The sequence below is a fragment of the Bombina bombina genome, chromosome 4 (genome assembly GCF_027579735.1).
Source record: "Bombina bombina isolate aBomBom1 chromosome 4, aBomBom1.pri, whole genome shotgun sequence".
Classification (NCBI taxonomy): Eukaryota; Metazoa; Chordata; class Amphibia; order Anura; family Bombinatoridae; genus Bombina; species Bombina bombina.
This window is the reverse complement of record NC_069502.1, coordinates 731,869,665-731,896,880: the sequence shown is the minus strand read 5'-3', so window position 1 is coordinate 731,896,880 and position 27,216 is coordinate 731,869,665. Positions and strand designations below refer to the sequence as shown.

The 27,216-nt window shown below is 41.9% G+C and overlaps 1 protein-coding gene across 1 annotated transcript in view; it reads left to right on the top strand.

Annotated features, from left to right (window-relative positions):
• SLC22A3 (solute carrier family 22 member 3) overlaps nucleotides 1-27,216 on the top strand; it is a 411,481-nt gene that overhangs the window by 117,007 nt on the left and 267,258 nt on the right. Inside the window, exon 2 of the mRNA XM_053710942.1 lies at nucleotides 21,909-22,012. Within this exon, the coding sequence (XP_053566917.1) occupies nucleotides 21,909-22,012 (104 nt within the window). The remainder of the gene's footprint in view (nucleotides 1-21,908; nucleotides 22,013-27,216) is intronic.

The window sequence follows — 27,216 nt, the reverse complement described above, 5'->3', positions numbered from 1 at the left end:
TCTGAGGACACCACACACGCCTTGCGATCCCCGCTACTTCCCTTCAGCGGGCCTTCCAACCTCCTGTTGAACACCCTGCCCATTGGGATCACCTTGCAAGCGAAATTCAACAGACCCAGTAACGACTGTAACTCCCTTATCGCGAGCCGGTCAGCCGCCGCGGCCGAAGTAACCGCGGTGAGCATACGCTCCACCTTGTCCTCTGGCAGCCTGCACCTCCGCTCTATGGTATCGATCTCGATTCCCAGAAACATCAAGCGAGTGCATGGCCCCTAGGTCTTGTCTTCCGCCAATGGTACCCCGAAATGCGCAAATAGGGCCCTCATTACCGACATAAGCCGTGCGTATTCTGCCGCCCCGGCTCTGCCGATCAGCAAAAAATCATCCAAGTAATGGGCTATAAGCCCACCGTGCGCCTTGGAAAAAACTGCCCAGTGCAAGAATGTACTGAACATCTCAAAGAAAGCGCAGGAGACCGAGCAACCCATTGGGAGACAACGATCCACATAATATGCCCCTTCAAACCAGCACCCCATCAACCGAAAGGAAACCGGGTGTATTGGCAGCAAGCGAAATGCTGACTCAATGTCAAGCTTCGCTAGGAGGGCCCCGACCCCAGCCTGTTGCACCAAAACCATAGCCTGGTCAAACGACTGATAGAAAACGGAGCTAACCTCTGGGTTGATAGCGTCATTGACCGAATTACCTTTCGGATACGATAAATGCTGGATCAACCGGAATTTTCCCGCTTCCTTCTTGGGGACAACCCCCAGTGGGGAAACCACTAGCCCTGGAATTGGGGGTTCTGGAAATGGGCCAACCATGCGGCCCAATCCCAGTTCTTTACCCAGCTTTTCCCTCACGATATCGGGGTATTCATACGCCGACTTAAGGTGCCGCTTCTGCCGCGCCCCCGACACTGGCCCGTCCACCGGAATGATGAAACCCTCGCGAAGCCCGGACAAGAGAAGCTCCCCTGCGCGCCTGTCCGGGTAGACCCTGAGCCAAGGCTCAAGGGCGTCCAGCCTCAGCGGCATTGGAGCCCTTTGACCCAGCAGCCCCTCTGCCAGCACCCCGGCCCACCATCTCTTTTCGTTTTCCACACTCGGACCCCGGGTGGCCCGCCCCGCAGTACAGGCAAGAGTGTCGAAAGGAACAGTTTGCTCCCCGATCACACTTCCCATCGTTGAACTTCCAACATTCCTGGCCTTTTCTCTTAACTCCCCCCAGCTGCCTATTCCCCCCGACCCTTCCACCTGAAGGGGGGGAAGGGGAGCGATCAGCCCCCAAGCGCTGCCATAGATGGACATCCGTAGTGCCAAAGGTCAGCAAAGGGTTCCCCACCATCTTTCTCCTGTAGTCTGCATCATAAGACCGCCACACGCCGTCTTTATATGTTTTGTGGACGAACTCAATCGTCTCCATATATTTTAGCACGTCAACCCTCAATTCGGGCTTTGCCTCCACGAGACAGGACGCCAGTACCCGAAAACACGTGCGCCACTCATCCATCGTTTCAGGCCTCTTCACCTTTTTTGGGCCCGAGCCATCCTCACTGCGTTCCTTGGCCTTATGGGCCTCGAGCGACAGATCAAAGATGTGCACATATCTGCCCTCCCTAATTTTTTTAACCATTTTTGCCTTCAAATGCGAATGCAATGAGTGCACATTGCAGGGGTATGCATCCCCCTGCATCGCCACTTTGTGGTCAGCCAATGCCAAGCTCGCAGCCCCTGACCCTACCTGCAGACTAGCCCCTGCTATCTGACCAGAAACCCCGGCCTGAGCTCCCCCACCCGGAGAAAGCCTCAGTTCCTGCCTCTGCTGCCCAGCCACCAATCTACGCAAGTACCTTAGCACACGTTTTTGAGGTTTGGACATCGGCCCTAAGGAGTCGTCACTCCCCGAGCCAGAATCGCTAGATGAGCCCCCCCCACCTTCCCCCCACCCCCCGTGTAATGCAATCTCACCTGCTCCTGGTACTGTAGGGGGACGCGCCTCCTGCCCAGCTCCGGTCCCTTGAGCTGACGCCTGACCAGCGTCCTGGTTCACTGCCACCACCGCAACACTGCTCACCTGTGGAGAAAAAACAGAGCCGGGAGTACTGGGGATCGCAGGAAAGGTGCCACCCCCAACCCGCTCCCCAACATGGCTAGCTTGCTGCCTACCCCCTTGTGCTCCACCAGCTGACTGCCTCTCCCTGCCGCCCCCTTCACTCCCAAGTGCTCGTGCTGGCCCATGGCCACCCACCCCCCCGTGACTGGTACCAGCCTGACTGGGCCCCAAACCCCCTGCACTAACCAGTGCTGGGTGCTGAGGATGCCCTGCTCCAGAAGCCAACGGTTGCGCCCCTTGGGCTAGCAACGAGGCCAACCTAAGAATTTCCCCAAGCACATCCTGTTGCCCTCTCCCTAGAGGTTCATGCCCACTACTAGCCATTCCCCCAGCCACATCCAATTGCCCTCTCCCCAGAGGTTCATGCCCCCCACTGGCAATAGGCCTACCTACGGCCAGTTGACTCCCAGGCCTGGTATATCCCAGTATGTTTCCAGCCGCAGGCCCGCTACCCCCAGCCCGTTGCCCCGCATCATCCAGTACCCCAGGGCCAAAACCCCCAACAACCAAATCAGCCCCCACATGAGTCTGCATCTGCCCGATGCCGACCTCACGTTGACTGCTGCCATGCGCCCCCAAATGCCAGGTGCCTGCCCCCTGAGGCCCACCGCCAGCCACCTCCTGACCAGTGCCGCCTTGCCCGGATCCCCAGACCCCCGACTCACCTGCGCCGACGCCATGCCCAGACTGGAGACTCGCCCGCACGCGACCGCACCCAGGACCAGAAATGCCGATATCCACGCGGTGCCCGGAAGTGATGTCATGACCGCGACCGCCGGCAATGACGTCACCACCGCCCGACACCGACCGGAAGACACCGACAGAAGAGGACGCTCCACTCACCGCTCCCGAGGGGACCACGCCGCCTACCGCCGTGACACTATGAACGACGCTGGACTGCCCGCCACCTGCCGCGATGCTGGGACTAGCACCCGCCGAGAGGGCCTGGATCAAGGCCGCAACCGCCGCCCGCGCTGCATTCGGGACAGTCCGGTAAGTACCCGGCCCTGAAGGGGGCCGCGCCGCCACCGGAACCACCAATGTGAAAGGGGGCATTCTGAAAACCGCGATCCGCATCCCCCAAGACCACCAGAGGGGGGGAGGGATCCCCTAGGCCGCCAGTCGCAACCACGCGGTGCAGGCCCGAAGGCCCACCACTCGCTCCCAAACCTTCTTGCCCCACTAGGCCGCCAGGCGCAACCACGCAGGGCAGGCCCGAAGGCCCGCCGCTCGCTCCCGAACCTACTTGCTCCCGGGCCACAGGCGCCCCCGCAGGCCCCGATGCGGGCCCGCCGGCCCGCCCACGATCCCGGGAAAATTGCCCACACTCGGCCACAACCTGCCCCCGAGCCCCCGGCACGCCCGCAGGCCCCAAACCGGGCCCGCCGGCCCGCCCGCGGCCCCTAGCATCCTGCCCAGCTCTGAATACCTCCGGGAGGCCGATTGAGCCATCCGGAGCCCCCACCTCAACCCCGCTGCCCCCAGCACCACTTGAACCCAACCCCGAATCTGAGGAACCCTCACTCTGAGACAGGGGAAAAAGGAGGGGGGAAGATGAAACACTGGGAGGCTCCCCTAACCCCCGGGAAGGAGTGGGGCCTACCTCCTGGGAAGGACTAAGGCCTACCTCCCCAGTACCTAAACTAACATCTCTCCCTCTCATAGATACTCGCCGTGACACAGGCGATGACTCCCTCAACCTCTTCGGAGGAACCGAATGACGCCTAGGCCGCACCATCACAGCAGAAAAAAAAAACCTTTCTCCAGCAGTTGCAGACAAGAAAGAGGAAGTGTACCAGCATGCATGCAATTTTATAAGAGGTATGAATCCCCACCCCACATATTGCAACAAATGTTGCAAACTCACACACTGCACAGCTTCACATTTCAGTCAGGCAGCATAACCCTTAAGACGTTACATGCACAATTATGCCTTCCACTACCATAAATGTTGCTTCATTTGCCTAGGATTACCAGCTAACTATTCACATATGATTACCTGCAGTTGGTTGTGAAAATAAATTAGAGCTGTAGATTATTTATATCTATATCTTACACTTTCTTAAAGGAATTTAGCACACATTGCAATTATAAGACATTTCTGTAGCCTTCAAATAAATTTAATTTTTTTTCAAATAAATTCAATTTTTTGTCTTTCTATCCTGTAACATTAATATGAACCTTCACTGGAACTAAGGAGCCGTTACACTACTACAGCTGACACTTGGCATTGTGCATGTTGATGTGAGGCTCATATATAGCTACTCAGCAAAAGAAACCCATTTCATGAAGCTCCCAACACACAGTTCCTGTGCTTATGGTGCTTCCAGAGACAGTTTGGTGAGTGATGCAAGAGATGATAGGTTATTTATACGTGCTTCAGTACTCAAAGGACCCACTCTGTGAGTTTGTGTGGACTACAACTTTGTGACTGGGCTGTTATTGCTTCTAGATGCTTCCAGTTCACAATAAAACAGTTGACTAGTGGAGCGTATAAATATTAGCACTTAAATCAATAGCGCTCCTATTCTTGTACTCTTATTACAAGTTGGAAGTAAAATGTTAGTGTGCAAGTGAAAGACTCAGGCTTACTAACATCAGGAGGTCGGACAGCACTGCTACAGAAGCCTCTTCTGTCTTTCGTTTGTGTGCTAACCCAAAGGTACTGTAGGACAACTCTGCTAAAGCCAAAGGTGCATTAAGAAATACTTGCTATCAGTTGTGAGAAAACCTGGTGCAACAAAAGTTCTTAGAAATTAGTAATTATGTAGATACGTGTATAAGCACTGAGAATAGGTAAGCCCTGTGAGGAAATGTATATCCATATTGACGCATAAACCTTGGATCAGTGATTTCACTTATTTGTGTATGTGAGAACCTCACTAACCCCACAGCTTTTAACACCGCTTTCAAAACCGTCCAGTCCCTCAATGTATATGTCCCAAACCAAAGAATGGAAATGTTACTTTCCAAAAGGCTTTGTGTCAGTAAAAACTTTCCACTTTAAGCCGGGAACGCTGCATTCATCGTGGGTAGACACTCTCCAAACATCCTCTATCAGACGTGATTGCGGTAATGGGGTTGGGTAATAGCGCTGTCACTCACAGACAGGCTTCCAATTGTCAGACAGGTGAGATGGAATAGTTAACGGCTTTGTGCTGTAAGCTACACTTTGGATACAGCTGACGCGTTTCAACTTGCAGTCGTACTCCAAGATGAGTTTGGCTGAAAGCTGAAATGCGTCAGCTGTGGCTGACCTCTTATACACATTTTTTGTCATGCTGTGTATATGTTTTTTACGAAGTACTATTAAAAGTAAATTTTTATGAAAGCTGGTGCTCTTTTTTCATATGCAACACCTGGTATAATGCTATAGCAACCGTGGGCCGTGCGGTACAACATGCACTTGCAAGGATTGGCCGACTCTGATTTTCAGTGTCAGGTAGCTATTACGCTGCAGCCTGATCTGACACAGACAGCGGAGAAGAGGCTGTAAAAAAAGTCCATACATGTCGATAGTATGACATTTATTGGCGGTAAATACCTTTATTTTTGGGGGGCAGTGGAATTCATTTATTTTTTATATCAAAATATTTCTGAAATCTAAAAAACCATTTAGGGCTAGATTACAAGTGGTGTGCTAAAGATAAGTAATACTGCAACCTCGCTAACTTGCGCGCCTACTACATGTTGAAAAAAACAGTGCGTTTGAACGTTAAACAGAATTTGTATTCATCTGGTTATTACAACTGTAGACTTAGGGACCGATTTACCAAGCCGCATATCGGCCTCAATGCATCTGTTAACAGGAGTTAAGAAGCAGCAGGCTTAAGACCTCAACCTCGTACGCGACCTCTGATGCGATGGATAGCAATCAGCCCGATCACATACGATTCACATGCGAATCTGCAGGGGGCGGCATTGCACAAGCATTTCACAAGGAATTCTTTTGCAATGATAAATGCCGACAGTGTATGCTGTCTGCATGTATTGATGTCTGGCGGATATGATTGCTACAGCGGATCATATCCAGACACATAATAAATCGGCCCCCTAGTGTAAAGTGTAACAGGTAAAAATAAAATGTGTACACCAAACACAGCATAAATACATTAAAATAAAGTGTTACACTCGTATACAATTTCTGATAAAAAATATTCTCATACATCCTCTCTGGCCTCCCTAGCTGCTGTCTATCTCTCTTACAATCCATAATAAATGTCCCTGCCAGGCTGATCTTCCTTACACATCACTCCTCATCTGCTGCACCTCGCTGTCAATTCCTTCACTGGCTTCCTTTAACTTCCAGAATAAAATTAATAATCCAGACTCTAACTCTCAAAGCTCTCAATAACACCGCTCCCCCCTATATACCAGACCTTGCTTCTAGATACTCTACTTCTCGTCCATTTGGCTCTGCTCATGACTTCCTTCTTTCCTCCTTTCTTGTTTCCTCCTTACATTCCCATCTACAGGACTTCTCCAGATTGGCCCCTATTTTGTGGAACTCTCTGCCTCGCTCCACAAGACTATCGCCTAGTTTTCAAACTTTCAAACACTCTTTAAACACTGTTCAGGAATGCATACAACGTATGCTATCCTATTCTATCCTAAGCTCAGTTCCTCTCCTCCTATTGTCAACCCCTTGAAGCACCTTAACATGTAAGCATACAAGCCCAGCTGTTTTGTAGATCAACTTCATGAGAGCTGATTTACAACAGTGCAGCTGTTGGCAGGGCCCTCTATCTATTTGTCTCTCATAATTGTTACATTGCATATTAGACCCATGTTTATAGCGCTGTGTAATCTATTGGCTCAATCTTGATAAAGGCCGCATTAAGGCTGAAATGCGTAGATGTGTATGTCTGTTCCCTGACTTTCATAACCGGAAGACACCAGAGCGCTCTGTGATTGTCTAAAAACTTTCAAACCTACCGCCAAAGGACTGACAGCGTGGGAGACCTCAGCTGATTGGCGCATATCAGGACACGTGACTACTCAGAATACACAGAGCCGATTACGTCACACGCCGACGGATCGTGGTGGAAACAGAGGGGTAACAGTACCGGAGACCGACCGGATCACCTACCTGGAATTGACGTGGTATCAAGCAGAGAAGCCCTGTCTTAAAGGTTGGTCGCACTCTCAAGGTAATAGACACCCTTATCCCAGATCCCGCAGCACCTTACAATACTGACATTATTAACAAGTGGAGATTGTACCTTACAAAACTGACATTATCAACAAGTGGAGATTGTACTTTACAAACTGTTCTTTGATTCCTGTATTGCCTCATACTTATGGATGCTTGAACAAACTTTGCACAGCTCATTTACTATTGGATTATTCTTGCACTTTAACGGATTTTACACTAACCGCTTTTTTTATATAACCTTTTTAACCACCGGTGGTATAGGATTTATACGTATACGATTAGTATTCTATATGTGATTTGTTTGGTGTATTACATCTCGTTATTTATGTGTATTAAATCATAATATTTATGTGTTTTGCTACGAGTATTTTATTATTTTTAATTTGCGAATTGTATTTTTAATTGCGTTTTATGCATTAAGTTTAAATTATTTTACTAGAGATACCGTGCTTATTTATTTAGCGCCACATCCATCTTTCTTTGTATTTCTAGTCTAGAATTGCTCTCAGAGTGCATTTCTTTCTTTTGATGTGTGCAGGTATCAGACTGGTGTAAAGAAGTTTAAAACCTTTTTTGTGTTTTCATTGGCTCAAATACCTTGTCATATAGCATATATATTGTATATGGTATATAACATTATATTTCACTGGAAAAGACTATAAATTACTTTCAACTTGCAATATGCGTGCTAACGCTTTGAGTGGTGTTTGCACTTGAGCGAAATTTTTTTAGCATGCCCTTAATTAGTGTATATTACAATAATTACAGTTATATATGCGTTATAAAACCACATATGGTTAAAAAAAACACTAAGATGTCCCTTTAATATGTTAAGGTGTATGACTGGGTAGGGCTCAAAACTGTACATATACTGTATGTATGTATGTATGTATGTGTGCACATATATACACATTTATGTACATATATATGTAACACATATATACATACACATATATAAATATATATACACGCACACATATATATATATAAGTGTGTGTGTGTATATATATATATATATATACTTTGAGCCCTTTCCAGTCAAACACCTTGACATATACCATATCCCCTTTTAACCCTTTTTTTTAACACACACACATATTAATATATATATAAACATATTTTATATATATATATATATATATATATATATATATGTGTGTGTGTGTGTGTGTGTGTAATACTTTATTTTAATATTTCTTACTTGTATTTTGTGAAACTTTTTTGTAGCCCAGTTTACTTCAGGTCTCAGGTCACACTGACTTTTTTATAGCACTGTTTTGTGTTTAAACACATACGGCTAGATTTAGAGTTCTGCGGCCAAAGGGGTGCGTTAGCTACGCTGGCTTTTTTTCTCCCGCACCTTTTAAATACCGCTGGTATTTAGAGTTCTGCGGCCAAAGGGGTGCGTTAGCTACGCTGGCTTTTTTTCTCCCGCACCTTTTAAATACCGCTGGTATTTAGAGTTCACAGAAGGGCTGCGTTAGGCTCCAAAAAGGGAGCGTAGAGCATATTTATCGCCACTGCAACTCTAAATTCCAGCGGTGCTTACGGACGCGGCCAGCTTCAAAAACGTGCTCGTGCACGATTCCCCCATAGGAAACAATGGGGCTGTTTGAGCTGAAAAAAACCTAACACCTGCAAAAAAGCAGCGTTCAGCTCCTAACGCAGCTACATTGTTTCCTATGGGGAACACTTCCTATGTCTGCACCTAACACCCTAACATGTACCCCGAGTCTAAACACCCCTAACCTTATACTTATTAATCCCTAATCTGCCGCCCCCGCTATCGCTGACCCCTGCATATTATTATTAACCCCTAATCTGCTGCTCCGTACACCGCCGCCACCTACATTATCCCTATGTACCCCTAATCTGCTGCCCCTAACACCGCGACCCCTATATTATATTTATTAACCCCTAATCTGCCGCCCCCAACTTCGCCTCCACCTACCTACACTTATTAACCCCTAATCTCGCCGCTACTATAATAAATGTATTAACCCCTAATCCGCCTCACTCCCGCCTCAATAACCCTATAATAAATAGTATTAACCCCTAATCTGCCCTCCCTAACATCGCCGACACCTAACTTCAAGTATTAACCCCTAATCTGCCGACCGGAGCTCACCGCTACTCTAATAAATTTCTTAACCCCTAAAGCTAATTCTAACCCTAACCCTAACACCCCCCTAAGTTACATATAATTTTATTCTAACGAAATAAATTAACTCTTATTAAATAAATTATTCCTATTTAAAGCTAAATACTTACCTGTAAAATAAACCCTAATATAGCTGCAATATAAATTATAATTATATTGTAGCTATTTTAGGATTAATATTTATTTTACAGGCAACTTTGTATTTATTTTAACCAGGTACAATAGCTAGTAAATAGTTAATAACTATTTAATAGTTACCTAGTTAAAATAATTACAAATTACCTGTAAAATAAATCCTAACCTAAGTTACAATTAAACCTAACACTACACTATCAATAAATAAATTAAATAAACTACCTACAATTATCTACAATTAAACCTAACACTACACTATCAATAAATTAATTAAATACAATACCTACAAATAAATACATTTAAATAAACTAACTAAAGTACAAAAAATAAAAAAGAACTAAGTTACAAAAAATAAAAAAATATTTACAAACATAATAAAAATATTACAACAATTTTAAACTAATTACACCTACTCTAAGCCCCCTAATAAAATAACAAAGACCCCCAAAATAAAAAAAATGCCCTACCCTATTCTAAATTTAAAAAGTTCAAAGCTCTTTTACCTTACCAGCCCTGAAAAGGGCCATTTGCAGGGCATGCCCCAAATAATTCAGATCTTTTGCCTGTAAAAAAAACATACAATACCCCCCCAACATTACAACCCACCACCCACATACCCCTAATCTAACCCAAACCCCCCTTAAATAAACCTAACACTAAGCCCCTGAAGATCTTCCTACCTTATCTTCACCATGCCAGGTTCACCGATCCGTCCACCGAAGTCTTGATCCAAGCCTCCGAAATCTTGATCCAAGCCCAAGCGGGGGCTGAAGAGTGACGTCCATCCTCCGGCTGAAGTCTTGATCCAAGCAGGCAGAAGAGGACATCCGGACCGGCAAACATCTTCATCCAAGCCGCATCTTGTATGTGCTTCAATCCGATGACGACCGGCTGATCTTCAAGACCTCCAGCTCGGATCCATCCATCTTCTCCGACGACTTCCAGACGAATGACGGTTCCTTTAAGGGACTTCATCCAAGATGGCGTCCCTCGAATTCCGATTGGTTGATAGGATTCTATCAGCCAATCGGAATTAAGGTAGGAAAATTCTGATTGGCTGATGGAATCAGCCAATCAGATTAAAGTTCAATCCGATTGGCTGATCCAATCAGCCAATCAGATTGAGATTGCATTCTATTGGCTGTTCCGATCAGCCAATAGAATGCGAGCTCAATCTGATTGGCTGATTGGATCAGCCAATCGGACTGAACTTGAATCTGATTGGCTGATTCCATCAGCCATTCAGAATTTTCCTACCTTAATTCCGATTGGCTGATAGAATCCTATCAGCCAATCGGAATGCGACGGACGCCATCTTGGATGACGTCATTTAAAGGAACCGCCATTCGGCGAGTAGGCGTCGGTAGAAGAGGATGGATCCGCGTCGGCTGGAAGATGATGGCTCTGGAAGAAAGAAGATTGAAGATGCCGCTTCATAGAAGACTTCATCCCGATGATGGACTTCTTCAGCGCCCGCTTGGATCAAGACTTCAGCCTGATGATGGATTTCTTCAGCCGCCGCTTGGATCCAGACTTCAGGCGGAGGATGGACGTCACTCTTCAGCCCCCCCTTGGGCTTGGATAAATATTTCGGAGGGTCTTCTGGACAGATCGGGACCCGGTGTGGTGAAGACAAGGTAGGGAGATCTTCAAGGGCTTAGTGTTAGGTTTATTTAAGGGGGGTTTGGGTTAGATTAGGGGTATGTGGGTGGTGGGTTGTAATGTTGGGGGGGGGGTATTGTATGGTTTTTTTTTACAGGCAAAAGAGCTGAATTCTTTGGGGCATGCCCCGCAAAGGGCCCTTTTCAGGGCTGGTAAGGTAAAAGAGCTTTTCTATTTTAATTTTAGAATAGGATAGGGCATTTTTTATTTTGGGGGTCTTTGTTATTTTATTAGGGGGCTTAGAGTAGGTGTAATTAGTTTAAAATTGTTTTTGTTAGATTTTTCTAATGTTTGTAAATATTTTTTTATTTTTTGTAACTTAGTTCTTTTTTATTTTTTGTACTTTAGTTAATTTAAATGTATTTATTTGTAGGTATTGTATTTAATTAATTTATTGATAGTGTAGTGTTAGGTTTAATTGTAACTTAGGTTAGGATTTATTTTACAGGTAATTTTGTAATTATTTTAACTATGTAACTATTAAATAGTTATTAACTATTTAATAGCTATTGTACCTGGTTAAAATAAATACAAAGTTGCCTGTAAAATAAATATTAATCCTAAAATAGCTACAATATAATTATAATTTATATTGTAGCTATATTAGGGCTTATTTTACAGGTAAGTATTTAGCTTTAAATAGGAATAATTTATTTAATAAGAGTTAATTTATTTTGTTAGAATAAAATTATTTTTAACTTAGGGGGGTGTTAGGGTTAGGGTTAGAATTTGCTTTAGGGGTTAAAAATGTATTATAGTAGCGGTGAGCTCCGCTCGGCAGATTAGGGGTTAATACTTGAAGTTAGGTGTCAGCGATGTTAGGGAGGGCAGATTAGGGGTTAATACTATTTATTATAGGGTTATTGAGGCGGGAGTGAGGCGGATTAGGGGTTAATAACTTTATTATAGTAGCGGTGAGCTCCGGTCAGCAGATTAGGGGTTAATAATTGTAGGTAGGTGGCGGCGACATTGGGGGCGGCAGATTAGGGGTTAATACATATAATATAGGGGTCGGCGGTGTTAGGGGCAGCAGATTAGGGGTTCATAGGGATAATGTAGGTGGCAGCGGTGTGCGGTCGGCAGATTAGGGGTTAAAAAATTTTAATAGAGTGGCGGCGATGTGGGGGGACCTCGGTTTAGGGGTACATAGGTAGTTTATGGGTGTTAGTGTACTTTAGAGCACAGTAGTTAAGAGCTTTATAAACCGGCGTTATCCCAGAAAGCTCTTAACTACTGACTTTTTTCTGCGGCTGGAGTTTTGTCGTTAGATTTCTAACGCTCACTTCAGCCAAGACTCTAAATACCGGCGTTAGAAAGATCCCATTGAAAAGATAGGATACGCAAATGGCGTAGGGGGATCTGCGGTATGGAAAAGTCGCGGCTGCAAAGTGAGCGTTAGACCCTTTCCTGACTGACTCCAAATACCAGAGGGCGGTAAAAACCAGCGTTAGGAGCCTCTAACGCTGGTTTTGACGGCTACCGCCCAACTCTAAATCTAGGCCATAATGTTTGACTTGTAATATAAACAAAGTATACAGTGCGCTAAAGGGATATGGCTATGCTTAACATTTTCTAGTAACTCTTCTTTATCATGGACTTGTAATACCAATTTGCGTGCTAATCGTAGTGTGGTTCAGCAATATTGAAAGCACACCCTATGCTATCAATAGGCTGCACTTTTAATCTAGGCCGTAATAGAGCTGAAGTTTCATGAAGTGACTTGTAGTAAAAGTGGCATCCTACGACAGTGCCACATTTAAAGTTACTGAGCTCCTCAGTATGATCCATTGTGCTGCCAGTAATTATATATAGAGATTTAATGGCTTTGGGCTGTATTTTATGCACCTGTTAATAATGACTGTGGTTGAAAGACCTGAACTTAACAAGTAAGGGTGTTCAGATTCTTTTGACTATATACTGTATGATACTGTCACTATTATAGGGTGTTTCATAAAAAGTAATAGCTGCCAGTGTTTCTTAGGGGCTGTCACAATTTAAGCCAAAAACATCTGGGAGGGTATTATGAGAGTGCAGAGCTAGAAAAGGGAGGGACAACAAATCATATGTTTATTACTTGTACATATATACAGAAAGATTTAAAGACACAATACATAATTTAATAACCAAATGTAGTCTGTATACCCTTATACAAGTTTGTAAGCAAATATCTCTTGAGTAATTATGCTCCATAATAATCATATTACTTGCACACAAGATCATTTTAGCTGCTCTATGTAAATATATATTGTTACAGCCCTGTTAAAAGAAAAAAACTATTAGACACAATCACATTTTTAGCTTGTGCATTAGCCTCAGTAACCCAGTTGCTTCCTATATTTGCTCCACAGTGGAAGACTGTGTCAGTCATAAACTACCAAGGAACAGGAACTTGAAACTCACATGAGCTTTCAACTGCTGACTGGTGAAGTCAGCAACCCAGATTACCGAAAATGGAAAGCAGTGAAAAAGTTGTAGTCGTGGAAACTGCAAGCAGCAAAAGCAAGCAGCCACATATTAATCTTAATTGAAAAAAGTAAATGCAGCCATGGCAGGCACTAAGACAGTGTCACTTAACAAAAAGCAGATCCCTTTTAAAAATTCTTGGAAGGGATTTGTCCCATTGTCAGATTGGATGAACCTAATTCCACGAAGACAAAAAGTTTAATTTACCAAAATATCAGCTTTTTTAATAAAATTTTTTACACTCAGCATGTTTTTCCATGTATTTAATTTGCAATATTTGCAACTTCTTTTTATAGAAGGTTCATGAAACTTCTCTAACATGAACAACAAAGCAAATGAGACTGGTGGTTGCTGCCAGGTGACCGCCTCAGAGTCAGACAGCTGCTCTCTAAAATCCGATTACAATACGGACCAGCACATAAAATTTGGCAAACGCCTGAATGAGAGGCTGTGGCTGAGCCTATCAGTCTGTGTGCAGAGCTGCTTGCTGGCGGCTCTGCTGCTGCACTCTCACACAACTGTGCTTGCTTGCTGGCAAATTGTTGCTCTCCACTGCAGCTGAGCAGTGCTGCCTCTGCTCTGCAGGCCGGCGGCCCACCGGGATTTCTCCCGGTATCCCAGCGGCCCAACCACTTTATACCTATAAGGGCACGAACCCACTTATTTTATTTGTTTTGTTTCAGACGCTCTTTAACCCTGTAAGGTTTTCTTTGGGTATAATATTATACTCGCTGATGAGGCCCAATGAATGCCGGAACAATTGTCTGGGGTTGGTATGTTCCTTGTTTAAAATATGATCATACTCGTGAATATAACAACTAATTTACTGTTATAGCAGATGATAAAACAAAACCATAAAACTGCTATATTAAAATAAGTAATAAATCAGCTTATGCTTATCCTTCCTTCCTGCTTTCCTTTCCTTTTTTTCTCACAAGCAGGGCAAGTTTGGGACCAAAAATAGGCACACATATTTAAAGACAGAACAACCAATTTTGTAGACCAAGCAAATTTATAAAGTCCTAGCTAGAAGAAGCCACTAGGATAACATTCCAGCAGTGATTATAGCTTAGATCAGATACCAGGCCCTGCAGCCCCTGTCAGCCACACACCAACTTAAGACCCACACAACTTGCCCCGAAGCCTCTCTGTCAGCCATAGATCTCAAATCAAACACCAGGCCATCAGATTTCTGTCAGCTCCATGCAACATCAGATCCCATGCCCTGTAGGCCCTTACCATAGTAATGCTGGACTGCTGTTGATACCGGGCTCACCGGAAACAGAATTTATGAAGCAGCGGTCTAAAGACCACTGCTCCATAACTTGTTCGCCTGCTCTGAGGCTGCAGACTTTGTATCATGTCCGCTCGCACATTGATAAATATGCCCCCAAGAGTACTAGCAAATTTGATAAAAGAAGTAAATTGGAATGTTGTTTAAAATGATATGTGCTATCTAAATCATGAAAGAAATATGTTGGGTGTCATGTCGCTTTAATTTGTGTCATGCAACCGACTGCTGACTCTGAAGAAAGTATGTTGCTTGAATGCTGGTGCATGAGGCACTCACAGCATATATGAATATGCAGCTGAACAACAGTAATAACGTTTACTAGAAGCGTTTTTGTTAATGGAAGCATATTACAGAAATTATTATTTTTTAAATTGAAATGTACCCATGATTATTTTCTATTTGCTATATACTGTTCCATTTTTGTTAACCAGATACAATGCTGTAAATCACTACTAACCAAACTGCAGAATGTGGGGAATATTTATCAAGCACCAAATGGAGCTTGATGCTCCGTGCCTCTGGCGAGCCTGCAGGCTCGCCAGAAACAGCAGCTATGAAGCAGCGGTCACAAAGACCGCTGCTCCATAACCTGTCCGCCTGCTCTGAGCAGGCGGACAGACATCGCCGGAAATCAACCCAATCGAGTACGATTGGGTTGATTGACACCCCCCTGCTGGCTCTTGTGAGCTGCTGGTGCAATGCTGAATACGGCGAGCGTATTGCTCACCGTATTCAGCGAGGTCTGTCGGACCTGATCCGCACTGTCGGATCAGGTCCGACAGACCTTGATAAATAAAGGCCTATGGCTCAAATACAGCACCTCCATGGGTTTTTGTGTGGCTTTTAGCAACACTGAGCATCAGTAATTTGTAATCACAAAAAGTAGTACCACATAAAATAATTGAATATGAGTATTTGTACCAAATTATATAAATTTGAGTAGTGAATAGAAATTAAATTAAGTAAATAAATAGTAACTTATTTCCTGTGTACTTACTAAAATATGATTATAATCTAATTTTATTTTGCCGTTTTTAGTGTAAGAATAATGTGATGTGGCCTATTGCCAATCACATCATTGGCTGGCCTCCATACAAAAAAACATTTGGGTGCTCCTGCTGTAGAATATTTGAAAGTTGCATAGTGGAAAGCAGTAGACTGCATGTGCTGTGCTGTAAATGATTGCTTTCATTTTAAAAGACCTTTCTTTCTAGGCTCAGAAAAAGAAAGCGTATCTAATTCAAAATTTATAGCAATTGCAACAAACTAGATGCATTGGCAACTCACGCATTGTTTCTATCCATGATGTCTTCATTATTGCGTAGGTCCATGCAGAGATTGTTATATGAGAAGGGAAAACTGATTAGCTGTTACAGCTTTGACTTATTTCCCATCTGGTATTAGAAAAATCTTCAGCTACTCAGCTGAGGGTTAAGTCCCAAGTGGGAGAATAATATTGTTTCTTTTTCAGTAGACACAGAAGTTCCAATATACAGATAATGTTTTCTTTTGATAATAAAACCTATTTGTTAGAAAGTTAAAGACAATGTTTAGAGAAGTTTCCAAGATTTATTTTAGAAATGTTTTTATAATTTACTAAATAAATACATTTGCAAAATTCTTACCAGCATGCTAGTGTGTATAGATGATACACTTGCTGTTCGCTGATGTAATCCAGAAATGTGATCATTATTTTGAGACCCTTGTAAAAAGATTCCTGGTCTTCCTGCCAGATGGGTTACACTAGAGTTCAAGTCAAGTTGTATCACTCTTTATATGACACTTCCAAGCTTGTACGTCACCTTGTATTTTGGCCAGGTTTTCCATGCTGTTCCAAGCATTGCCTCATTGAAATGTTACCTTTGTGTTTTTCTGTGATTGTGTTCAATGTTTTTGTTTATATATATAACCATGGAGATGATGATGTCAATCATAAATGCCCTATAAGTGTATCCTTTGTATAAGTGTATGTTTGTTACACAATTAAAGGGACACTAAACCCAAATTATTTATGTAATGATTCAGACAGAACATGCAATTTTAAGCAACTTTCTAATTTAGTCCTTTTATCAATTTTTCTTCGTTCTCTTGCTTTCTTTATTTAAAAAGCAGGAACGTAAAGCTTAAGATCCGGCCCATTTGTGCCTGGATTATGCTTGCTTATTGGTTTTCTAACTGTATCCACTAATAAGCAAGCGCTATCCATGGTGTTGAACCTAAAATGGGCTGGCTCCTAAGCTTTAAATTACTACTTTTAAATAACGATAGCAAGAGAACGTATAAAAATTGATTGTAGGAATAAATTAGAATTTGCATGCTCTATCTGAATCATTAAAGAAACAAATTGGGTTTAGTGTCCCTTTAATAAATGATGTGACAAAAGTACTTTAGAATGTATTTATTTTGTTTGTGATACTATAATATAAACTTGTCCATAAATATTAATGTCTGGCTAGTATATTATCATTTGCTAAGCCACCACAAATATTCAGTCTCTTTTACCTCAATTTGCTATTATTTATTGATTTATTTCCATTTTCCTGTACAGTTTATATATCCAACACTTTTCTTTTACCCATATGAAAAAGCAGTATAAAAAAAGTGTTGATATAACTTTTAGCCTGACAAACATTGTGCAATAAAAGCTGTTTAAACCAAAAACAAAACTAATACAGCAATATCAGTTGTATACTTCATACTAAGGGGAAGATTTATCAAGCAGTGGATGCTGCAATCTACCCCCGAAGTTTCCTGCTTGCGGGAAACTTAAGTTAAGAATCGGCGGTTGTAACTAATCCTTAACTCATCAGCCACCTCTGAGGCGGCAGACAGCTATCATCCCGATCAGATACGATCGGGATGATTGACAACCCCTCTTAGCGGCCAATTAGCCACGAATGTGCAGGGGGCGGCATTGCACAAGCATTTTACCAGAAATGCTTGTGCAATGTTAAATGTCAACAGCGTAAGCTGTCGGCATTTAGCAATGTTGGGCAGACATGATTTGCCACAGCAAATCATGCCCGCCGCCGCTTGATAAGTCAGGCCCCTTAAGCTTGTTGTCTAATTAGCAGTAGAAGGAAATATCTATCAGCCAATGAGCAGTAGGACGTACATACCTGATACTCCAGTATTAGTTTCAATGTAAATGTAAACATTTTTCACTTCGCAATATTAGTAAAAAATATTTACATGCTTCTATTTTATTGGGTAATAATATGTTACCTCAGGCTTTATTTTTTTACTGTGAAATAACTGATGACAGATTTGTGGTATTTTAAGCCTTCATGGAATTTTAAGAAACAGTTAACAGAGCATCAAGCAAAGTACACGCATAAATACTGCAGCAACCAGCCTTATATAAGAGGAAAACCAGTCACAGCTTCTAGAACAATTAAGCTGGATTTGCAGTAAGTTTTTGTAGGACTTCAGCAGTTATTACAAAAGTAAAACTAAACAGTATGGATAGTACTGTATATGACTAAATTGGGTTAAATTAATAAAAAGTAAAATATATTAGTGATCATTCCTGTCTTCTATAGCTGCAGCCACTCAGACAGCTTTTATAATTTTGATAAACTCCATAACAATCCAGTACTGTCCAGACTCCAGAACATTAGAGAAATTAAAGGGATAGGGGCCTATCTATCAAGCTCCGAATGGAGCTTGATGCCCGTGTTTCTGGCGAGCCTGCGCCAGAAACAGCAGTTATGAAGCAGCGGTCACAAAGACCGCTGCTCCATAGCCTGTCCGCCTGATCTGAGCAGGTGGACAGACATTGCCGCAATTCAACCCGATCGAGTACGATCGGGTTGATTTACACCCCCCTGCTGGCGGCCGATTGCTGCTGGTGCAATGCTGAATACAGAGAGCGTATTGCTCTCCGTATTCAGCGAGGTCTGGCGGACCTGATCCGCACTGTCGGATCAGGTCTGCCAGACTTTCATAATTAGTTGCCATAGTCTAGTCAAAATTAAACTTTCATGATTCAGATAGAGCATGCCATTTTAAGCAGCATTCTAATTTACTCCTATTATCAATTTTTCTTCGTTCTCTTGGCATTTTTATTTGAATGTAAGCTTAGGAGCTTGCCCATTTTCGGTTCAGCACCTGAGTAGCGCTTGCTGATTAGTGGCTACATTTAGACACCAATCAGAAATTGATACCCATGTGCTTACATTCTTGCTTATTCAAATAAAGATACCAAGAGAATGAAGAAAATTTGACAATAGGAGTAAATTAGAAAGTTGCTTAAAATTGCATGCTGTGGGGTAGATTTATCATAGTGTGAGCGGACATGATACGATGTAGAGTATCATGTCCGCTGCAAATCAATAAATGCTGACAGCATACGCAGATTCGCGGACAATGGGCCACTAGCAGAGGGTGTCAACCAACCTGATCGTATTCGATCGGGTTGATTTCTGTCCGCAGCCTCAGAACAGGTGGACAAGTTATGGAGCAGTGGTCTTTTAGACCGCTGCTTTATAACTTCTGTTTCCGGCGAGCCTGAAGGCTCGCAAAGAAACAGGGACATCAAGCTCCATACAATGCTTAATAAATCGGCCCCTGTATCTGAATCATAAAAAATTTAATTTTGACTAAACTATTCCTTTAATAGTGTGTGTTTGTGTGTATGTTAAAGTGTTTGTCAATGTGTATTTGTGTGTTTATGTTTGTGTGTATGTGTGTTTATGTTTGTGTGTATGTGTGTTTATGTTTGTGTGTATGTGTGTTTTTTGTTTATGTTTGTGTGTATGTGTGTTTATGTTTGTGTGTATGTGTGTTTATGTTTGTGTGTATGTGTGTTTATGTTTGTGTGTATGTGTGTTTATGTTTGTGTGTATGTGTGTTTATGTTTGTGTATGTGTGTGTTTGTGTAGTGTATGCATGTATGGTGAATTAAGTTTGTTTTCCAATTTTCATGTAAAGTAATCATAAGTCCGAGCATTTAAAAAAAAAAAAAATGCTAGGATTTACCATCACTAAAAATAAACTGTAGTTTCAGTTATCACTTAAAAAAGGGTGCTAAACTCACCCTGTATGTGCTGTGGCAGCTCACTAAAGTCAGACCCTCTGACCGCCCACGGGCCAGCACAGCACTCTTTACCAATGAGGTGACATTTCCACCTCTAAACCAATAACTGTGCTAGCATAAAGCACACTGTTAGATGACACGCACGGCTATTGGTTTAGAGGTGGAAACGTCACCTCATTGAGAGAAGAGTGCTGTGCTGTGGGTGGCCGAAGGCTCTAATTTTAGCGAGCTGCCATGGCACAGACAGGGTGATTTTCGCACACTTTTTTAAATAAGTGATAACTGAAACTACACTTTATTTTTAGCGATGGTAAATCCTAAACCCTCTGATTTACCATGACTTTAAGAAATATTTTGCATATCCTAAGTTGTGATTGCGCAGTATTTTCATGTATTTTGCATTTATTGTCAAGTTTTCCTTTTTTTCTTTGGTATCATTTGTTGAAGCTGCTTTCAATAGGAGCATTACTATGTAGGCTCAAGAGTGTGCACAAATATTGAGCATTATATTGTAACAGTGTTTGCAAATATGTTTGTAAAATTGTTATACATATTGTACACCAGATCAGTGCTTCTAAGCCTGCCTCAGTCAGTAATCTCCCATGGAAACAAGCTCTGCTTCAACTAAGGAGGCCAAAAGAAAAAGGTCTTAGAAGTAAACTGGAAAGTTTTGTTGTGTTTTTTTTTTTTTAAAACTGTATGAACTGTATGAATCATAAAAGATTATTCTTGACTTCCATGCCCCTTTAATTCTTACCCAACTTCAAGAAAATGGTTAGTTACCAGCATGCTATTGTTTTTCCTTCTGGCCTGCACCTGTCTTCAGTCATTCTCATCCTTTACATATACCAGCAGGTGACACTCTTCATCCTTTTAAAGGGCGCTGATTGGTAGGTGTGCATAGCATAAAGAGTATATCTCTCAATCAGGTTAGAGCTTCTAAGCAGTATGCTGGGGCTGTATATTAATGTCTCTTTAAGAGATACTAAACAACATCAACTTGCCAACATTTTTCTTACCATTGATTCAAACTAGAAATGTAATGTTTCCTTTTCCATTTTAGAATTTCCTCAATGTTTTGTTGCAAAACTCTTATTTCTAATACACTATGTGGCCGATTTAACAATGCGGGGATGGACAGGATCCGATGTAGCAGATCATGTCCACCACACATCGATAAATGCTGTTAGCATTAATCATTGCACGAGCATTTCACTAGAAATGCTTGTGCAATGCCACCCCTGCGCATTTGCCACTAATCGGCTGCTAGTAGGGGTTGTCAATCAAGCTGCCTCAGAGGTAGCGGACGAGTTAAGACCGCTGCTTCTTAACTCCTGTTTCCAGCTAGCCTCAAGGCTTGCATGGAAACAGATGCCTACTCCATACAGAGCTTAAAGGGACACTCAGGTTAAATTAAATGTTCATGATTCAGATACAGCATGTAATTTTAAACAACTTTCCAATTTACTTCCATTAAAAAAAATGTGCACAGTCTTTTATATTTACAATTTTTGAGTCACCAGATCCTACTGAGCATGTGCAGGAATTCACAGACTATACGTATATGCATTTTTGATTGGCTGATTGCTATCACATGGTACAAGGGGAGTGGAAATATACAAAACTTTGAAATTTGTTATAAAAAAAATCTACTACTCATTTGAAGTTCAGACTAAGTGCTATTGCATTGTCTTGTTATCTTGCATTTGTTGATTATGCAAATCTAATGTGTTGACTGGTCCTTTAATAAATCGGCCCCATAGTGCTCACAATTTTAAATCACTAGTGCATAGAATCATTTTGTAAAAAATGTCTATTTAACTTATTAGTTATGCCACTTGCTGACTGAATCAATGGATTTCTTTTATGTTTTTTTTCCCAATAGTATAACCTTGTGTGCTCCGATTCTTGGAAACTGGATTTAACTCAAGCCGCTTTGAACCTAGGATTTCTGGTGGGTGCTGTTATTTTGGGCTATGCTGCAGACAGGTAAATAAAACAGCAATACTAAAATATGTATTTGTGTTATGTGCTTGTATTTTTAAGGAGACATGTTACCCAAATGCTGAATCACTTGAAAGTGATGCAGCTTATCTGTAAAAAGCTGACTAAAAAATATCACAGGATCATCTAAGAGGCCCATTTATCAATCTCTGAATGGAGCTTGAGGGCCCATGTTTCTGGCGAACCTGCAGGCTCACCGGAAACAGCAATTATGAAGTAGCGGTCTAAAGCAGGCGGACAAAGATCACCACAATTCAACACGATCGAGTACGATCGGGTTGATTGACACCCTCCTGCTGGTGGCCGATTGGCCGCAAATCTGCAGGGGGCGGCGTTGCACCAGCAGCTCACAAGAGCTGCTGGTGCAATGCTGAATACTGAGAACGTATTGCTCTCCGCATTCAGCGAGGTCTGTCGGACCTGATCCGCACTGTCGGATCAGGTCCGACAGACCTTTAATAAATAGACCTCTAAATGTAAAAAAGGAAGATATTTGAATTCACAATTTCCTCAGTATTGACACATCCTATTGTACAGGGACCTAAAATATCCAATCCGGATACTTGCCCTGGGACTTAAAAGGGATTGTGCATCTAGCATGTGTAGGCACAGTTATGAATAATATGAAATCTCTAGTTTACTATTAAGGGCTCCATGTACTAAGCCGTCAATTCATCCGTCATTGTAGACGCGGATAAACTCGCCGTTACTCGCCGCGGGCGAAATGGTGTCCGCTGTCGCTATGTACTAATATTCCCCCAATAAATAGACAAGTCTAGCCCGCCGCGAGCAGTGGCGGATTATTGATAAATTTGACGTCTCGCTCGCCGCGACTAAGCTGATGTACTTTTAACTTTCAGTTGAATTGTCTGGCCAATTATTAACACGTGACATGCAAGGTGTCACGAACATCATAGTAGTCGCGGGAATAGAATTTTGCTCCTATAAAAGTTCAACTTATCTAAACAACTTTATTATTGTTCAAAATTTTTTGAAGAGTGATAACAGAGCGTTATTTTTGTAATATTTATTTACAATTTGGATATGGCTTCATCTGGATCTGATAATATATAAATATTAATATAAAAATAATTATAAAGATTGACAACTAACAATACAAATTTAAATAGATTACTCTTTAATTACAGTCGACAAATTGGGCGCAATTTATGTACATGGAAATGAGAGACAAATTAGACGCCAGTTATGCTGTAAGTACAATGCTGATATTACTGCCTTTTATATATGTCTAGACTGGCGTCTAGATTGACTTTCCTATTGTTTTGTACCTTGCCCGCCACCTAAAAGGTGGCGAGGCAAAAATAGCGAGGTGGGAGCGGAAATTGTAGCGAGCGGACAAATAGATTTTTTAGTACATTCGTTTTTTGGCGAGTTGGTGGTCAAATGTGTCTAATTACAGTGAAAAATGGAGCGGTAGCGAGGTTTGGCGGATAAGTACGCTCGCAATTTTAAAGATGCGAGTTTTAACATAATTGACGGCTTTGTACATATCAGTTTGCGAGTTTTGACGCGAGATTTGTTGCGGGTAGCTCGCTGACTGCTTAGTACATGGAGCCCTAAATCTTGAGATTATGGTGAAATGCCGCAAGATGACTGTAAAGCAAAATGTGCATTCAGTACTCATGATGCTGATTGACTGTTTTTTTTCCCCATGCAGCTAACAGTTAAAGGGACATAATATTCATATGCTAAATCACTTGAAACTGATGCAGTATAACTGTAAAAAGCTGACAGGAAAATATCACCTGAGCATCTCTATGTAAAAAAGTAAGATATTTTACCTCACAAATTCCTTAGCTCAGCAGAGTAAGTTCTGTGTAAAAAGTTATACTCAGCTGCAGCCCAACTGCAGGTAAAAAAAAAGAAAGAAATGAAGTAATGAACAGCAGCCAATCAGCATCAGCAGTGCTGAGATCATGAACTCTTTTACTGTGATCTCATGAGATTTGACTTAACTCTCATGAGATGTCATAGTAAACTTCCTTAGACTGAATAGGGAAATAACATGAGAGTGCACGAGGCTCAATCCTTCGGCTGTCCCGGGACAGACATACTGATTTGCTGCTTAGAAGTCCTTTACAATGGGATGTGGCTACTAAGGAACTTTTAAGGTAAAATATCTTTCTTTTTTACATAGAGATATTCAGGTGATATTTTCTAGTCAGCTTTTTACAGCTATGCTGCATCACTTTCAAGTGTTTCAACATTCGGGTATCATGGTCCTTTAATAGAGTAGCTGAAGAATAACAGCTCACAGAGCTGAAGCTGAAGACATTTTGAGGTAAAACATCTTACATTTGTACAGTACATACAGATTTTCATGTGATATTTTCTACTCAGCTTTTTATAAATATACTGTATCACTTTCAATTAATTTAGAATATGATTAACATGTACATTTAAGTATTTTTTTTGTGATATATTTTTGAAATTGTGAAAAAAAGGTGAACGTTAGTTCTTTTGTTAATCAATAAATTTACTATTAGGTTTTGTGTTAGGCCTAAAAACAGAGAACTAAAACACAAAGTAGCAGCGATACCACAAGAAAAGGAGACAAAGAACAACATATAGTTGTTAAAGCTGCTAGTCTTCTAAGAAAGAAAAGGGGAAAAAACCTTACACCTAGATTACAAGTTGTGCGCTAAACCGGGTGGGTAAAGAACGCAAAAAATTAGCGTTATCGCACTTTCCATAGCACTGCCATTACTGAAAAACCTCCTTGTGCTGTGTTATGGTGCGATAAGCTCCATACCACACAAAAGCCAAGGGCTGAGTTTACGTGCTCGTGCACGCTTTCCCCCATAGACATCAATGGGGGAAAGTGTTAGAAAAAAACTATCAACTGCAATCGTGGAATGGAGATCGCTGTAATGCAACCCCATTGATGTCTATGGGGTAAAAAAAGTTATGTTTAAACCTAACACCCTAACATAAACCCCTAGTCTAAACACCCCTAATCCGCCGTTCCCGACATCGCTGACACTAAATAAAATTATTAACCCCTAAACTGCCTCCCCCGACATCGCCTACACTAAATAAAATGATTAACCCCTAAACCGCCAGCACCCCACATAGGTACTAATAAACTAAACCTACTAACCCCTAAACCACCGGCCCCCAAATTGCAACACACTAAATTAACTATTAACTCCTAAACCTAAAACCTCCCTAACTTTAAATTAAACTTACAATATAACTAATTTTAAATAAATAAAAACTTACCTGTGAAATTAAAAGAACTAAGTTTAAACTATAAATTAAACTAACCTTACTATTTTAAATGAAAGTAATGAAAAATAAAAAAAAACTAGCAATAATAAACAAAATGATCCAAAATAATAAAAATTACACCTAATCTAATAGCCCTATAAAAACAAAAAAGCCCCCCAAAATTAAAACCCCTCCTAACCTAACAATAAACTACCAATAGCCCTTAAAAGGGCCTTTTGTACCTTTTGTAGGGCATTGCCCTAAGTTAAACAGCTCTTTTACCTACAAAAAATTACAAAGTCCCCCCAACAGTAAAACCCCCACCCAACCAACCCCCCAAAATAAAAAACCTAAGTCTAAAAAAACCTAAGCTACCCATTGCCCCTAAAGGGGCATTTGTATGGGCATTACCCTTAAAAGGGCATTCAGCGCAGGGTTTTTTTTAGACTTAGGTTTTTTTAATTTGGGGGGTTGGTTGAGTGCAGAATGGATTGTTGCGTTACAGGCTAAAATGTTTGCGGTATAGCTATACCACTGCGACTTTTAATATGGGAGACCTGCCGTTCCACGTGCAATGGCCAATTTTTCAGCGGTATAGCCGTACCGCACCATAATGCAAAACTTGTAATCTAGCTGTTAGATAGGAATAAATAGCAATAGAAACAATAGATAGCACTCAAACAATGTTGTTAAAAAAAGAATATCTCCATTAAAATGTATGATAAATAAAAATAAATATATTACAATGTAATGAAATACAAAAAAATACAAAGATGCTTGAACTCACTGATCTGATTAAGAGGTGGAGCCTCAAAACACATTGGGCTACATTACCAGTGATGTGCTAACTATTGCGTGCAAGCAAAAAGGGGTTTATTGGGAAATGTAATAAGATTTTGCTCCTGGAGATAAGGGGGCTTATCTATCAAGCTCCGAAAGGAGGTTGACGGCCCGTGTTTCTGGTGAGTCTTCAGACTCGCCAGAAACAGCATTTATGAAGCAGCGGTCATAAAGACCGCTGCTCCATAACCTGTCCACCTGCTCTGAGCAGGCGGACACACATCGCCTCAATTCAACCTGATCAAGTACGATCGGGTTTATTGACACCCCCCTGCTGGTGGCCCATTGGCCGCGAGTCTGCAGGGGGCGGCGTTGCACCAGCAGCTCTTGTGAGCTGCTGGTGCAATGCTGAATACGGAGAGCGTATTGCTCTCCGTATTCAGCGAGGTCTGGCGGACCTGATCTGCACTGTCAGATCAGGTCCGCCAGACCTTGTTAAATAGAGGCCAAGGACTTAATTTGCTCTACAGTATATGGATTGTTGGCTGCTATGCTGCCTTCAAGTAACCATAAAGGTCAGTTTATTAATTACCATCTACTAGCTGGAAGCTTGACTGAGGTTAATGTTTCTGTTGCTGAGTCCTCAGAGGGAGAGATTTTCTCTAATGTTCAGGGGTCTTTCCCTGATCATGAATCAAATACATACTCATTTTTTGTTTAAAGTCGAACACATTCTTTCACTTTTAAAACAAGATTTTACTTACTTTAGAGGTTAAGATCCTAAAGTAGTTGGGGACAAGTCTGTGAATTGTTTAGACTTAATTTTTTGAACCTTATGATCAAATCTCATGAGATTTTTTCTGCACCTAAAACTGTTTCTGAGATAGTTTCCAGGGAATGGGCTAACCCAGGTAATCCCTTTACTTGTTCTACAAGGTTTAAAAATGTGTATCCTTTTCTGACTTCTAATATTAAACTATGGGAAACTGTTTCTAAAGTTGTTGGGGCCATTTATACCTTGGCTAAAGGTACTACTATCCCATTTGAAGATAGCTCTTCCTTTAATGGCCCTTTAGATAGGAAGTTAGATTCCTTCTTAGGGCTTTTTTTCCAGCAAGCGGGTTATATTTTTAGGCCAGCAGTTTCTATTGCTGTTATTGCTGTTTCTTCTTCCATTG